Raw genomic sequence first — 15391 nt, forward strand, 5'->3', positions numbered from 1 at the left:
CCAAACACCAACACCTTTGAAGGACCCAAATCACAAGCACCATAAGTCAAGTCAAACCCATCGGGATATCAAAACCACACCCGCGCAAAAGAGAAAAACGCAGAGCAGCCAACAATCACATCCAACAATCATAGGGAACAATTAGATCCAGAACAAAACACACAAAGACAACTTCTGTTTAACTGTCGCGTGTTCTCGACACCAAACGCCTCCACAACAACACCTCTGGCCACCACCACCTCATCTCGACACAAATACACACCAAACTGCCACCCTCTATGACCACCACAACATCACCTCACCACCACCATCGTGTCAAAACCAGCCACCACCGTGACAAAGCCAGTCGTCAACTCCGACATCTCATCGCACCACCACCATAGTGCTTACATCTTAGAAGAGGTTGTTTGGATTTTTAGACGAAACTTATGTTTTCAATCCTACATGCTGCCATTTAGCTGCTCCCACTTCAAGTTTGTAGCATGGGACAGTCACATTTGCGCGTGGAAAAACCTCATTTGAGTGCCACCAATTTTGGTTAATCATAACGTCCCCAATTATGTCACAAAAAGCCACTTATTGATTATCACAAAAAACCCCTAATCTGATTCGCGAGTTAGTTCTATATCAAGTGGTTCTAGCCTCTTTTGTGGTGATCGAACCGTGATATTCCTATCAAATATAACGTTAATTACCACCGAATCAACGAACGATCGGTACGTCACACACAATTTCTAAGTGAACTAAATGAGCTACAATACCATTTTTATTTTATTTTTAAGCATGAGCTACGATACCCAGGGACGGAGGCACGTATAAGACTATGGGGGCACATGCCTGTACAAATGTCTTGGGAATTTTTTTATACTATAGTATATGTTGTTATAATAGAAAGTTGTTAGGAATCAGGATCAGAGAGGCACATAGTTGAGATAGTAGAGAGGCACGTCCATCACACACAACAAAACGTGATCACATCCCACGTATATTAAAATAATGAAAATTTTAACTAGTGCTCAAGATTTGTTAAGGAGACTAAAAATGAAAATTGTCAGCTTAGCTCAGTAGTCAGTTGTAGAGATCTCGCATGTATTATGCCGAGCTAGAGTTCAAACTCGGAGGTTCTACTTATTCATTTGTAAGGTAAAATTTTTAGTCATTAAGCTACTAAACAAAAAATAAATAAAAAGTTATCTTAAATTTGTATAGTCAATATTTTTAAAATATATGTAAAATAATTTGTATTGTCTCCTTAACTAGTGGTACTCGGACACTACTTAATAGTTAGCATGTCATTTAAAATAAATTAAAAGAATTTGTTAATACAAAAAACAATAATTAACAAATTCACTCATTTGTAAAGTTGCAACATAAAAAACTCACTCCCACACTAAATATTATCAATAATGAGTTGCAAAATCAATGGTTAAATAATTATTTAATTACTTATGAAAAAATCATTCGATATTTCCAAAATACATCAAGTTGTAGGAAATATTTGTGATGTATGGTGAACACTCCGGTACACATATTATGTGAATATGTACCGGTACACGGCTGAAGTTGATGATTGTGATTGGTCCACAAATAGTATTTAATATGGAAAAATCAATAAACACTATTTATAAACCAATAAGAATCATTCACCTCAGCAAATGTACCGATACATATCCACATAATATGTGTACCGAATAATTCACCTATATATAATGCTACAAAGTTATATATGTAGTGCCCCACAGTTAAAAATTTATGGCTCCGTCACCGACGATACCATACCATAAAAAAGATAGACCGGACCAAATTATTATTGATTTTTTTTTACAGTCTACAGTACTCCCTATCAAATAGTAATTAACTATGTCAAAAAAAAAAATCAAATAAATTAATTGAACCCAGTTCTAATTTAAATTTACTCTAACGTTATTAATCCTCTCATCTCTATCACTAATTAATTACTATCACTATCACTATAAATAAACAACAACCACTCTGTTTTTTCTCTCTTGGTCCTCCTGGCGCTCATTTCTTTCAATTTTCGATGACTGTCAAACAGATTTTCCCAGTCGACTACGAGGCCGAAGTCTCACAGCGCCTTCTAGAAGCTTCTCACTCCGCCGATCTATCCTTAGCTTTCCACTGTATTTCCGATCCTTCTGTTGACGTCAACTTCACCGGCGCCGTCAATTTGAAAACTAGAACCACCGAGCTACTTCTCATCCCTCAATCATCCAGTCAAGTCCGAGTCCAGTTTCAGGAATTCGTCACTGACGTCACGCCTCTCTTCCTCGCTGTTCATGCCGGAAATGCCTCACTCGTCAGGAAGTTACTGGTAATAACTAATGCCAAACTCGTTTCGTCAACATTGCTCGGATCATAGTCGATCTGTGCTTCAATTTCAACTGTTTTATCATTTTTTTATTCCGACTCCATGATTGTCGATTTACGTGTTCTGCATTAGGACATGGCACGCCTAATCTGAGAAGTGTCTGTGCTTTATACTTTAAAATTGAAACTGTGTTTTAAAATTGTTAATTTAAAATGGTTCTCTCGCTCTATATTTTCTTTTATCTTTTTATTTTTTTATTGACAATACTGGTGTTTTATCTATGTATTTCGATCTTTAATTTTTTTGAAACTAAAGCTAATTTCATGTTCAAAGTTAAGGGGGGAAGAAAAAGTAACGTCTAATTTGAATTTTGTGAAACGTTTGCGATTTAATCGATGGATTTTCTTCTGATACACTTTTCTTTATGGTGATTTGGTCCCCACTTCACTTTTTCCCCATCTTTATGACTATTAATTTATCCTTAGACATTATTATATGTCCCCTTTCCTCATTGCATTTTTCTAATGTTTACCTCCTACTAAATCTAAAGGGAAGCTAACCAATTTAATTGGGTTCAAATGGTTAATCAGTTTCCCTTAAGACAAATTGTTTAGGGGAACCGAGTTCGATTTCTGGTGGAAATAATTCTTAGTCAAACACTCAAACTTATATATCTTGCGGCCGACCTCTGTATTACGAGGCCCCTTTCTCCTGATAACCAAAGGGTTAATATAAATAAAAAAATTTTAAAGTGAAGCTTAGAAATATTCAAATAAAGACACCCACACCCACAGCCAGACACACTTATCTTTTAATTCTTCATGTTTTCTATGGGTTCAGTTGATTGCAAATAACATGAATTGTAAGGCTTGAAGATAATTATAAGGAATAAACAATAATTTTAGGTCTTTAAATCTGGTGTAGCAGGTGAATTTATTAAAATTATAAGTGTATTTCTTGAGTTAGTTTGGTCATCCAATATGTTTTTGGTTAGCCAGTTTGTTCCATGAAATTATCAACATAAGATACACTTAAATGACTTGTTCCATTTTGAAACATACTTTTCGAAGTTTATTTCAAATGATTTTAAAATTTCACACTAGTTTTAACGAAATAGCAAAAAACACTTATTGTTGAGTAGTTGTTTTTGGATGCATGATGCCATGATTGTTGAGTAGGTGAATTAAGACTTATTTATGTCCAAAATAACAATTTTTCTTAATTTCCTTTTTGTTTTTTGTAGCCAACATGTCTTGTCTGTGTGCCCCATACTCTGTTGTCCAGACCATTGAACATATATACATAATGCAATTGACATAGCATGATTCATGCATGATGCACTCTTTAGGCCCCACTTTCATAAATTAAGTAAAATGATCATAAAAATCTATTATTGGTCTTGGTTCACTTTAATCTTCTGATTTACTTAGAGCGGCGCTTCGTAGCCTGTCTCTGAGGTCACTTGGTTGTGGATTCCACTATTCAACCTTGAGGTACTCGGTTCGAGACTCAGCACCGAGTGAGTGCCGCTTCGTTTTTTTATCCCCACTTGATTTTTGTATCTATATGGACTTTAGCCTGTTGCACTAATTTGAACAACATACTTAACTACAAAAAATTATGAAAACAAGAAAACAAAATTGATTGAAGTGTGGAAGTGGAAGGTGTTCTAAATGTATAAGAAGTTCTTGATATCTAACTATGTTGATGTGGTGTTGTATTCCTACTCCAAAACTTCAAACAAAATGGAAGTAAATAATAATTTAAAAAATATTGTCAGGATATAAATTACTACAGGTTATCAACAAGTTGATTTTTCTTGAAATGACAGAGTGCTGGAGCTGATGTAAATCAAAAGCTATTCAGAGGCTTTGCAACTACTGCAGCAGTGAGGGAGGGCCACCTTGATATTCTTGAGACCTTAATTAAGGCAGGGGCATCACAGCCAGCTTGTGAAGAAGCTCTTCTGGAGGCAAGCTGCCATGATCAAGCAGGATGTGGGAAATTGCTTATGAGCTCCGATTTGATCCGACCACATATTGCTGTACATGCTCTTATGGCCGCATGCTGCAGGGGGTTTGTAGACATGATTGAAACACTCATAAAGGTACGTGTTCTGCTGCAGCATAATTCTAGAGATTTGGTAATTGCAACGCTGAACTGGTATATGATCAGTAGCATCCGCAATTGTTTGGTCTGTATTATCTGGTACATTAACAAGTTGTATCCATGTTATTGTCTTCTTCCTAGAGACTAGAGTACAATACAACTGATAGATCCTCACAACCTCACCTCATAACATTATGAAGCTAGTGCCACCTTGTGTATTATATAGCTGTCTTCCCCCATAGGATTCTCAATAAACTTATGCCTTCCAGTACTCAACTTTTTTTATTGGTAATTTTAACTTACGGCTATTGCTAAATACTTGGTTTAATATGCTAAATTTGATTTTTTTTTTTCTTTCTTCCATGGCAGTGTGGTGTGGATGCAAGTGCGACGAACCGCATGCTTTTACAGTCACTTAAACCTTCTCTCCACACAAATGTGGATTGTAATGCACTAGTTGCAGCTGTAATTCATAGGCAGGTCAAAGTTGTCAGTTTGCTCCTTCAGGTAAATTTTTCTCTTGACCCCTTCAATCCTTTGATTACCACTACAGTTTGGTTTAGTTAACAAGAACATTTTACATATCTGCAGACTCCTAGTTGTTACAGGCAATATATCGTTGCTTTTTCAATTTTCTAAAATAATTTCCATCAAGCTATACTGAATCATGTAAGAACTAAAAAGGCAGTTGCCTAATCTTGTTAAAGCTGTAGATTATGTTATCAGTTTGCCAAGGCAGCAGCCTCTTTTAATGATATTAGGCAGGTTTCTACAGCCACACAGCAATTTAGAAAACATAAAACATGATCTTCATTGTTAATATTTAATATCTGATTACTAGTTAATGCTGTTGATGGTCTCGTAATTGGATTTATCTTCTCACAAACATTTTAATTGTTAATATTAATTGAACCTCACTTGGATTTTCTTACAAATGAATTACAGAATGGTACTACAACAGATTTTGAAGTACGGCTTGGAGCATGGTCATGGGACATTTCGACTGGTGAAGAACTTCGTGTGGGTGCCGGACTGGGAGAACCATATGGCATCACCTGGTGTGCAATTGAGTATTTTGAAGAAAGTGGTGCCATATTAAGCTTGCTTCTGCAACATGTCTCCTCAAATGGTTGTCACCGTGGAAGAACCATTCTACACCATGCTATCCTCTGTGGGAATGTCGAGGCTGTTAGGATACTCTTAGAATGTGGTGCTAATGTGGAATCCATAGTCAAAACAACCAGCAAGACAGAGTTCCGTCCTATACACATGGCCTCTCGTCTAGGCTTACCCGCAATAATTCAATGCCTTATTGATTTTGGTTGTGATTTGAACTCTCTTACAGACTCTGGTGACACAGCTTTGATGATTTGTGCAAAATATAAACAAGAGGAGTGTCTCAAAGTACTAACAAGAGCTGGTGCTGATTTTGGCTTGGTGAATATTGCGGGTCAATCTGCAAGTTCAATTGCTGAGTCGTACAAGTGGTCACATGGTTTTGAACAAGCAATGTTGGATGTAATTAGAAAAGGCAAGATACCCAAATCTAGCAATACTTCTACTTTTTCCCCCTTGATATTTGTATCTAAGTTAGGAGATACTGAAGCATTGAAAACTGTCATTGAATCCAGAGAATTTGATCTTGACTATCAAGATGATAGTGGTTTCTCAGCGGTTATGCATACGGCTGTGAAAGGTCATGCTGAATCATTTCGATTGCTTGTATATGCTGGAGCCGATGTAAAGCTGTGCAATAAATATGGTGAAACAGCAATAATGCTATCTAAATTGAATCGGAATTGTGATTTATTTGAAAAAGTCATGCTTGAATTTGCACTTGAAAAGGGTAATCAAAATACTGGCGGCTTTTATGCTTTACACTGTGCAGCTCGTCGTGGTGATTTGCATTCTGTTACATTGCTGACCCGCAATGGTTTTGATGTGAATGTTCCCGATGGGGAGGACTACACTCCACTCATGTTAGCAGCAAGGGAAGGCCATGCATCCATTTGTAAGGTTTTAATTTCATACGGTGCTCATTGTAATGCTAAAAATACAAGAGGTGAAACTGCACTTCTACTTGCAAGACAATTCTCAGGAGGAAAAAACGATGCAGAGGGTGTTATATTTGATGAACTTGCTCGTAAATTGGTATTAGACGGCGCCATTGTTCAGAAGCATACAAAATGTGGGAAGGGGAAACCACATGTGAAACAATTACGTATGTTGGGTTCGTCTGGTGTGCTTTGTTGGGGTTTGTCAAGGAGGAGAAATGTGCTCTGCTGTGATGCGGTTTTAGGGCCAAGCTCAAAATTGCGTAGAAATAGGTACAACAAAGGTGATGCAGAAGAACCTGGAATGTTTAGGGTGCTTACTAATAAGAACAGGGAAGTGCATTTTGTATGTGAGGGGGGGTTGGAAGCTGCTGAGCTTTGGGTGAGGGGTATTAAACTTGTAACCAGAGAGGCTATTTTTCATAAGGAGATAGGCATATGACTATATGAGTAGTATTTTAAGTTGATAATTGGATGTAGGTATTTCCTGTTTGGGGCAATACTTCATCTCGAAGTATTTTAGCCAGTGTTTTAAAAACCGGACCGGCCGGTCGGACCGGTTGAACCGGGAACCGGAGGGTAACCGGTCTGGTTCGACAATCAGACCGTCCATGTTATTGAACCGCAGTGAACCGGTGTGAACCGGAATAAACCGCAGAAAACCAGTGAACCGGCGGTTTATTCAAACCGGCCGGTTCAACTCAAATTTGGATTTTTTTTTTAGAATTCGTTTTTTTTTTATGTTTTTTTTTTTCAGAACGCGTTTTTTTTTTTTAAATCAAGTTATTCCATTTTTTTTGGCACAACATGTGTTTTCATTTAATGTGTAAAAATATTAGAAAAGTGGCACCAATGAGTGTTGAACCCTTGACCTTTAGATGAAAGTAAAGGATTGCTACCACTATGCTGCAAATGTTACTTGTTAATAAATTTACATTTTATTTTATATATTACAACATATAGTCTTCTACTTATTGTATGAAAACAACTTTCCACATAAATTTTGATCTTTTTTAATTATACAATTACTTTTGATTTTTTTATTTTTATATTTTTTAGATAAACTTCATATTTTGTTTATTGTTTGTCTTGTGTTGATTTAATTTTTCAACCCTCACTTTTTTGTTTACAATGAAGTTGATGATCGAACTCAAGACTTCATTCATACGGAGTATATCTAAATCTCTCACCACAAGACTTCATTTAATATTAGATCACTGATTTTATTTTATTTATTATCTACGAAAGTGTGTCTTTCTAATAATAATACGCTTCGTTTGGCCTACTTATTTTCTACTTTTCTACTTCTCCTTAAAAGAAATAGAGAAGTATAAAATTGTATTTTGCCCTATTTCTCCTTAAAAGAATTACCGAAATAAAGTAAAGAAGTAGAAAAGTAGAAAATAAGTAAGGTCAAATGGGCCCTAAGTAACAATGAAAGATCTAAGGAAAAAAAAAGTAACAATGATTTTTTTTAACTATATAGTGACCGGTTCAATAACTATATAGAGACCGGTTCATTCCACCGATTTAATCCGGTTTAATCCGATTTGTCATGCGGTTCGACCAGTGACTCAGTGGTTCGACCAATGAACCAGTGAACCAGTACCCTCATCGGTTCGATGTCCGGTCCGGTTTTTAAAACACTGATTTTAGCTGTTTTGAGCCATCTTTTGATATATGGTGACACATCTGGATCATCAAACTTTTTTAACAACTTGCAACAAGTACAATACTCGCACAAATTGAGAATTTCTTTTCGCTTCCCCCTGTGCTTTTTGTGCGCTCTCTGCCTTTCTAATTTTACTTCTCTTGCTGGTTAAATAGCAAGTGTGTAAAAATAGCTACCTATAGGAGACCTGTTTAATCCGCAGTCCGCACGGATTTGAGACAAATTTTTTTTTGGTCCGTTTATATTTTTGTTCATGTGGGTTGAACCGTTAAAACTATGGGTTATGCGGGTTAGATCCATAGGTTCACGAGTTGGCCTGTGACCCTTTTTTTCTTCTTCTTTTTTATACAAAATTAATTACATTTTTTATCATTTATAAATTATAATTTGGCTCACGTCAAAATTCAATATTAAATCTTTCTTATGTATCATTTGTGTTTATTTTATGAATTTGAGGTGTGTGGAAGATGAATGACAATGAGATCAAGTTGAGTTTGATTTTGGTTACATTACTTGCATAAAAAGATATATAAATTCATAAAAATGTCACGGAGAATTTATTTATTTATCACTCACAATTTATATGTTATAACATAAAATTATTAACAATAACATAATTTTTTTTATAAAGAACAATAATAGTTTTTTAGCTTTATAAAAAGAAGAATATAATTTTTTTGTACCTCTCACCTCTATGAAAATATTTTGAATAAAACACCGTTCGCAAGTTAAAATGTGAACCATTCTTTCACCCCCATAAAAATATTTTGCATGAAACGTTTCAATTCGGTTTGTGAAAACAAAAAACGTTTTATTTTATATAATTCGGTTTGCAAGTTAACACTGTATGAGTGAGTGATTGAAAACAAAAAAGACGTTTCAATTTATATAATTTTAGAGTGCGTGTGATTGGTCGATGTTATATCATAATCACTCCAGTGGCCAATCAAAATATGGTTTTGGACAGTGACCAATTTTGATTGACCATCAGATTGGTTGTAACATAGCAGCGATCAATCTTATACGGTGTTTCAGTCAAAATGTTTTTATGGAGGGATGGAGGTTCACCGGTTAAAGTGCGAACCGAGTCACAACTGTTGGGTTTTGTGTTTGGCTACATTTTGTAAAAGCCAACTTTGCCAGATGCTGGACAAAGATGCTGCAGCATCCTCGTACAGCATCCTGATGCTCTGTTTTAAGTGCAGAATTTTTTCTGTCAATCTCGTTCAAGATTTGCTTCAAATATTAATTCCAGCACGTGTGTATATGCAAGACGAGACTTACTGCACAAGAATTGTCCAAGTCGGCCTAAGGAAAGTTATTAAAAACAAAAATATAATTATATTATATTTTTGTTCGCTTTTTTTGTTTGGTACAACACAAAACATATTTTCAATTTTAATCTAGGTTTGGCCGCAGCTGTTGCAAGGGTTTCTGTCTGCAACCCTAGCTTGCCCATCAAGACATTGAAGACTATAAATATGTGAAGCCTCAAGCTATTATTCTCATGTATTCTAAACCGTGTTCTTTACAAAGTGTGAGTTTTTAGGGTTTAGAGTTTGTGTCTTTTGTCAGCCTTTCTTGTGTCACTTTGATGCAAGTTTAGGACTGTGTTTTGGTTGTTAATTGTAAGCTACTCCTAAGCTTTGAAGCACGAAGTTAGCGTGTGTGATTCACTCAAAAGCTTTTAAGCAAGAGTGTGGTCTAGTTTTTAGGAGAGTGTCTCCATCCTGATTATTATTATTGACAGCAACATGGTATGTGTTGTTAGAGGGAATTTGGGACGGGGTCTCATTATCTAAGAGGTTCTTAGGTAGGATTGCACGGGTAGTGTCTAGGTGATAAGTCAAGTACCGGGTGTTGGTCGAGGGCTTTGAACTAGAGCTATTATAGTGGATTCATTCCTGGATTGGTATCCCCCAGAGTAGGTGACGTTGCACTGAACTGGGTTAACAATTACCTGTCTTATTTATTATTCTGCAATTTTTTATTTATTTACTGTGTTCTGCGACTGTCTTGCTGCAACGTGTGCTATAGCATCTTGTGCAGCATTGTGTTCACTGCGTGCCAGATTTCAATTGGCATCAGAGCAGGCACCCTTTCTGGTTATAGGGTGAGCTCCAGGGAGAATGTCTGGCAACATGGAAAAAGAAGGAGGGCTTGTAAGCAGACCACCGCTTCTAGTTGGTGTCTCCAACTATGATTATTGGAAATCACGAATGATTGCTTTCCTAAAATCTATGGATAGCAAAACTTGGAAGGCTGTTCTGAAAGGATGGGACCCCCCTGTGGTCATGGACATGGATGGAAAGCCAACACTTGAACTAAAAGCTGAGGAGGACTGGTCTAAAGAAGAGGATGAGCTTGCTTTGGGAAACTCAAAAGCATTATATGCATTATACAATGGGGTAGACAAACACATCTTCAAACTGATCAAAAAATGTGTCTCAGCAAAGGAAGCTTGGAAGATTCTTGAAACTGTTCATGAAGGTACTCCTCAGGTAAAAATGTCTAAATTACAGATTCTTACTACTCAGTTTGAAAATTTACGCATGAAGGAGGAGGAAACAATTCAAGATTTTCATATGACTATTCTAGACTATGATAATCAATTTGATGCTTTGGGGGAGAAAATTCCCGAAGAAAAGTTAGTAAGAAAAATGCTTAGATCACTTCCAAAGAAATTTGATATGAAAGTCACAGCTATGGAAGAAGCCAAAAACATATCTCAGATGAAGCTGGATGAACTGGTTGGATCACTCCAAACTTATGAAAGTGTTGCAAATGGAAGAAGTGAAAAGAAAAATAAGAGCATTGCCTTCTCATCTAAAAATAATGAAGAAGAACTGGAGGATGAAGAAGAATCTAATGAAAGTATCTCTGAAGCTATGGAGTTGCTGGGAAAACAGTTCAACAAAGTTCTAAAACAAATGGACAAAAGACCCAGACCAAATTCTAAGAATGATGCTCCAGGCACTATGCGCAGCATTGTGAATCAAGGAAAACCTAAGAGTGATGAAAAGTCAAGCTTAAACAAGAATATTCAATGTCATGAATGCGAGGGATATGGTCACATCAAACCTGAATGTCCAACATATCAGAAAAGAACGAAGAAAGGACTAACTGTCAGTTGGTCTGATGATGATGACTCAGAAGATGATACAGCATCTGTGACTGCCAAACATATCTCAGTCTTAACAGGTACTATTACATCTGATACAGAATCTTGTGATGGAGAGGTAACCTACGAAGAACTTGCTGATTCTTACAAAGAACTCTGCCTCAAGAGTGGAGAAATATGCAGAGTCATTGAGAAACAAAAGGTAACCATCAATCAATTGAAGGCAGAAAAATTTGAAAATATATCAAAGATGGATGAGCTCCAGAAGAAGGTAAATTATCTATCCTCTGATCTTGATGAAGCTAAGGAAGTCATTGAAAAATTAAATGCTGACATTTGGCGTTTGAGAAAATTCTCTGACATGTTGTATAAAGATGATGATCATCTTGATAAACTTCATAAAGCTGATGGTCAACTAGAAGAAATCTTAGAGAAAAATGTTCTAAAGCCTAAACATATTGGGCTTAGTTATGAGAATGTCAACAAACACAAAGGTTACAGCTCAGATCTCACGTACATGCATCCAAAAGAAACTCATAAGCAAAAGATGCCTCAACAGATGCTACAGCATCATAAGCAGCATCCCTTGTCAAAGAACAAAAGAAAACATCACTCTTGGATATGTCACTACTGTGGTAGAAAAGGGCATATAAGACCTTTTTGTTACAAATTGTTTGGATACCCTAACATGCATCATCAGCCTAAACCAGTTTCCACAACTGCCTCCACTCAACAAGAATGGAAACCTAAAGGTAAGAATGTGAAGACCAGTGATGGTACTCAACTTGAGAAGAAGATTACTGCTCTGGTTGCTCACACATCACTTAGAGCTTCATCAAGGGAAGACTGGTATTTCGATAGTGGTTGTTCAAGACACATGACCGGAATTGGAAAATTTCTTGTTGATTTAAAGTCTTACTCAACTAGTTTTGTAACTTGTGGTAATGGTACTAAAGGAGAAATTGTTGGTATAGGGGAGCTCAACAGTAATAGCTTGCCTAAACTAAGCAATGTGTTGTTAGTAAAAGGATTGACTGCAAATTTAATAAGCATCAGTCAATTATGCGACCAAGGGATGAAGGTAAACTTCACCAAGTCTGAATGTTTGGTTACAAATGATGAGGGTGAAATTTTGATGAGGGGCGTCAGATCAAAAGACAACTGCTACTTATGGGTTCCCCAAGAAGAGGCAAATGTGTCGACATGCTTAATCACGAAAGAAGATGAAATAAAATTGTGGCAACAAAAACTTGGTCATCTCAACCTAAGAAGCATGAAGAAAGCTATACCTGAAGAAGCCATCAAGGGCTTGCCAAATCTCAAGATCGAAGAAGGTAGCATTTGTGGTGAATGTCAAATTGGAAAACAAACCAAGAAGCCACATCCAAAGCTGCAGCATCTTACCACTACCAGAGTTCTTGAGCTTCTACACATGGATTTGATGGAACCTATGCAAACTGAAAGCTTAGGAGGAAAAAGGTATGCCTATGTTGTTGTAAATGATTTCTCTAGATATACCTGGATAAATTTTATTGGAAAGAAATCAGAGACCTTTGACGTATTCAAAGATCTATGTATTCTACTTCAAAGAGAGAAAAACAATGTTGTGTTAAGGATCAGAAGTGATCATGGAAAAGAGTTTGAAAACTCTAGATTCTCTGACTTTTGTGCCTCTGAAGGCATCATTCATGAATTTTCATCTCTCATTACACCACAACAAAATGGTGTAGTAGAAAGAAAGAATAGAATTATACAAGAGTCTGCAAGAGTAATGTTACATGCAAAGAAACTCTCTCATGGTTTTTGGGCAGAAGCTATGAACACTGCTTGTCATATTCATAATCGTGTCACCTTGAGATCTGGAACTACATCTACTCTGTATGAATTGTGGAAAGGTAGAAAACCTACTGTTAAGTACTTTCATGTGTTTGGAAGTAAATGTTATATCTTGTCTGATAGAGAACCAAGAACTAAAATGGATCCTAAAAGTGATGAAGGCATATTCTTAGGATACTCAACAAATAGCAGAGCCTACAGAGTATATAACTACAGAACCAAAACCATGATGGAATCTATAAATGTAGTAATAGATGATATTTCAAGTGAAGTTGTGAAAGATGATACAGAAGATGCTACAGCATCTATCCAAGGTAGTATAGATTCTGAAACTATTGAGGAATTCAAGAATGATACAGAGATTACTACACCTGAACCAATCTTTGCTACTTCAAAGAAAGGGTCATCCATTCGTACTCAAAAGAATCATCCTACAGATCTGGTTATTGGTAATCCTAATCATGGAATTACTACTAGAAGGACACTTGACTTAGTTCCTAATGCTTGTTTTGTTTCTAAGTTTGAACCCAAAAATGTGATGGAAGCCCTCACTGATGAGTTTTGGATAAATGCTATGCAAGAAGAGCTAAATCAGTTCAAGAAGAATGACGTTTGGGACTTAGTTCCTAGACCAGAAAATACTAATGTGATTGGTACCAAGTGGGTCTACAAGAACAAGTCTATGCTAAATGGGTATTGTGATGCTGATTGGGCAGGTTGTGTAGATGATAGAAAAGGCACCTCAGGAGCTTGTTTCTTTTTAGGCAACAATCTTATATCTTGGTTCAGCAAGAAACAAAATTGTGTATCTTTATCTACAGCTGAATCAGAGTACATAGCTGCTGGTAGTAGCTGCTCCCAGCTATTATGGATGAAACAAATGTTGTTGGAGTACAATGTGGTACAAGATGCTATGGCATTGTACTGTGATAACCTTAATGCAATCAATATTTCAAAGAATCCTATCCAACATAGTAGGACGAAGCATATTGATATTAGGCACCATTTCATCAGAGATCTTGTTGAAGAAGGTATTATAACTCTGGAGCATATTGCCACTGAAGAACAACTGGCTGATATTTTTACTAAGGCTCTAGATGCGGTCCAATTTGAAAAATTGCGAGGCAAACTTGGGATTTGCCTATCTGAAGAGTTATAGCAATTATTGCAAGTGTGGCGTGCAGTTTTCTCTTCAACTTATTTAGTAATGCACGCTGTTAAGGGTAATGTTGAAACATCTGAAGATTTGGTAAGAATTGTGTGTTTGTTGATGATAAGGATGTTTCTTGTGGTGAGAAAGTATTTGTTAGAGAAAGTTATGTGGTGTTCTCCCCTGCTGTGTTTAACATTTGTTGGTAATGATATTTGCGCTCCAACTGAGGTCAAAGATGACTTTGTGTTGGAACATGTCAAGAAGAGTGTTCCTGAGAAAGATGCTGCACATGATGCTACAACATCTGCAGCACGGGAAAATTTGGATAACATCGTGATACCCGAGTCTCCAGGCGATGTTATTGTTCCTGACAAAGAAAAAGGTTCTGAAGCAACTACTACTGATAATGTTTTTGTTCATGATATCTATGTGATCCCTTATGTTGATGATAGTGGTAAAACTATGTTTGTTCCTTTGAATGTTGATGAATCTGCTGAGAAAGATTCAAATGTTATTTATGTGGACAATCTCAACCTTACTGAGAGGACTCCTGCTTCTAGTACTAGGAGGTTAAGGAGCAATGCTGGTAAAGGTGTAGTTGTTTCTAATGTTCCTGTCAAGATTGCCAAGGAAAAGAAAATCTATGGTCTTAAAAGACAGTGGAGTAAGATTACTAGGCCCTCTGAGCCAAAGAAGAAGCTTTTGAGGAGGAAGACTATTTCCTCTAGTGATTCAGAGTTTGAGGAAGACAAACATGCTACTGCATCGCCTGCAGCATCCTCAAAGAAGTCTGTGAAGAAAAAGAGGATCCCTCAAGATGTATCCCCTGTACCCATTGAAAATATTTCCTTTCATCGTTTTGAAAATGTTGACAGGTGGAAATTTGTGATAAAAAGAAGGCTTGTTGTGGAAAGGAATTTAAGTGAAGTTTTTTTTAAAATGTTGACAGGTGGAAGTTTTTTTTTGCCACCCATTAACGGTAATCGAACTCTGCGCAAAGTTTCCTCCTGTGATATGAGTTACTACTCCTTGATCATTTATACTACCCCAAACATCTGACTGCATTTTCCAACTGAAATGGAATATTACTACCGAAATGCACCTATCCCATTGGTAA

At 36.6% G+C, this 15391-nt stretch overlaps 1 protein-coding gene across 4 annotated transcripts; it reads left to right on the forward strand.

The window, feature by feature from the left end:
- The first annotated feature begins 1966 nt into the window (after positions 1–1966).
- Positions 1967–7444, forward strand: LOC123899449 (serine/threonine-protein phosphatase 6 regulatory ankyrin repeat subunit C). 4 transcript variants are annotated; one of them, XM_045950575.1, is made up of 4 exons: positions 1967–2332; positions 4161–4436; positions 4808–4945; positions 5384–7444. In XM_045950575.1, the coding sequence occupies exons 1-4, from the start codon at positions 2042–2044 to the stop codon at positions 6932–6934; spliced, it is 2256 nt and encodes a 751-aa protein (XP_045806531.1). In that variant the 5' UTR covers positions 1967–2041; the 3' UTR covers positions 6935–7444. The 4 variants fall into 4 exon arrangements, with proteins under 4 accessions (XP_045806531.1, XP_045806533.1, XP_045806535.1 ...); XM_045950577.1 differs by lacking the exon at positions 1967–2332 and adding an exon at positions 2889–2910 and having other exon boundaries at positions 5384–7391; XM_045950579.1 differs by lacking the exon at positions 1967–2332 and adding an exon at positions 3789–3822 and having other exon boundaries at positions 5384–7391.
- Positions 7445–15391: the final 7947 nt, after the last annotated feature.

The sequence above is a fragment of the Trifolium pratense genome, linkage group LG7 (genome assembly GCF_020283565.1).
Source record: "Trifolium pratense cultivar HEN17-A07 linkage group LG7, ARS_RC_1.1, whole genome shotgun sequence".
NCBI lineage: Eukaryota > Viridiplantae > Streptophyta > Magnoliopsida > Fabales > Fabaceae > Trifolium > Trifolium pratense.

Bases quoted from the DNA above. Each gene is read 5' to 3' on its own strand.
- LOC123899449 (XM_045950575.1), top strand. From the start codon at position 2,042: ATGACTGTCAAACAGATTTTCCCAGTCGACTACGAGGCCGAAGTCTCA. The intron at 2,333-4,160 runs GTAATAACTAAT...TTGAAATGACAG, and splicing joins CACTCGTCAGGAAGTTACTG to AGTGCTGGAGCTGATGTAAA. The intron at 4,437-4,807 runs GTACGTGTTCTG...CTTCCATGGCAG, and splicing joins TGATTGAAACACTCATAAAG to TGTGGTGTGGATGCAAGTGC.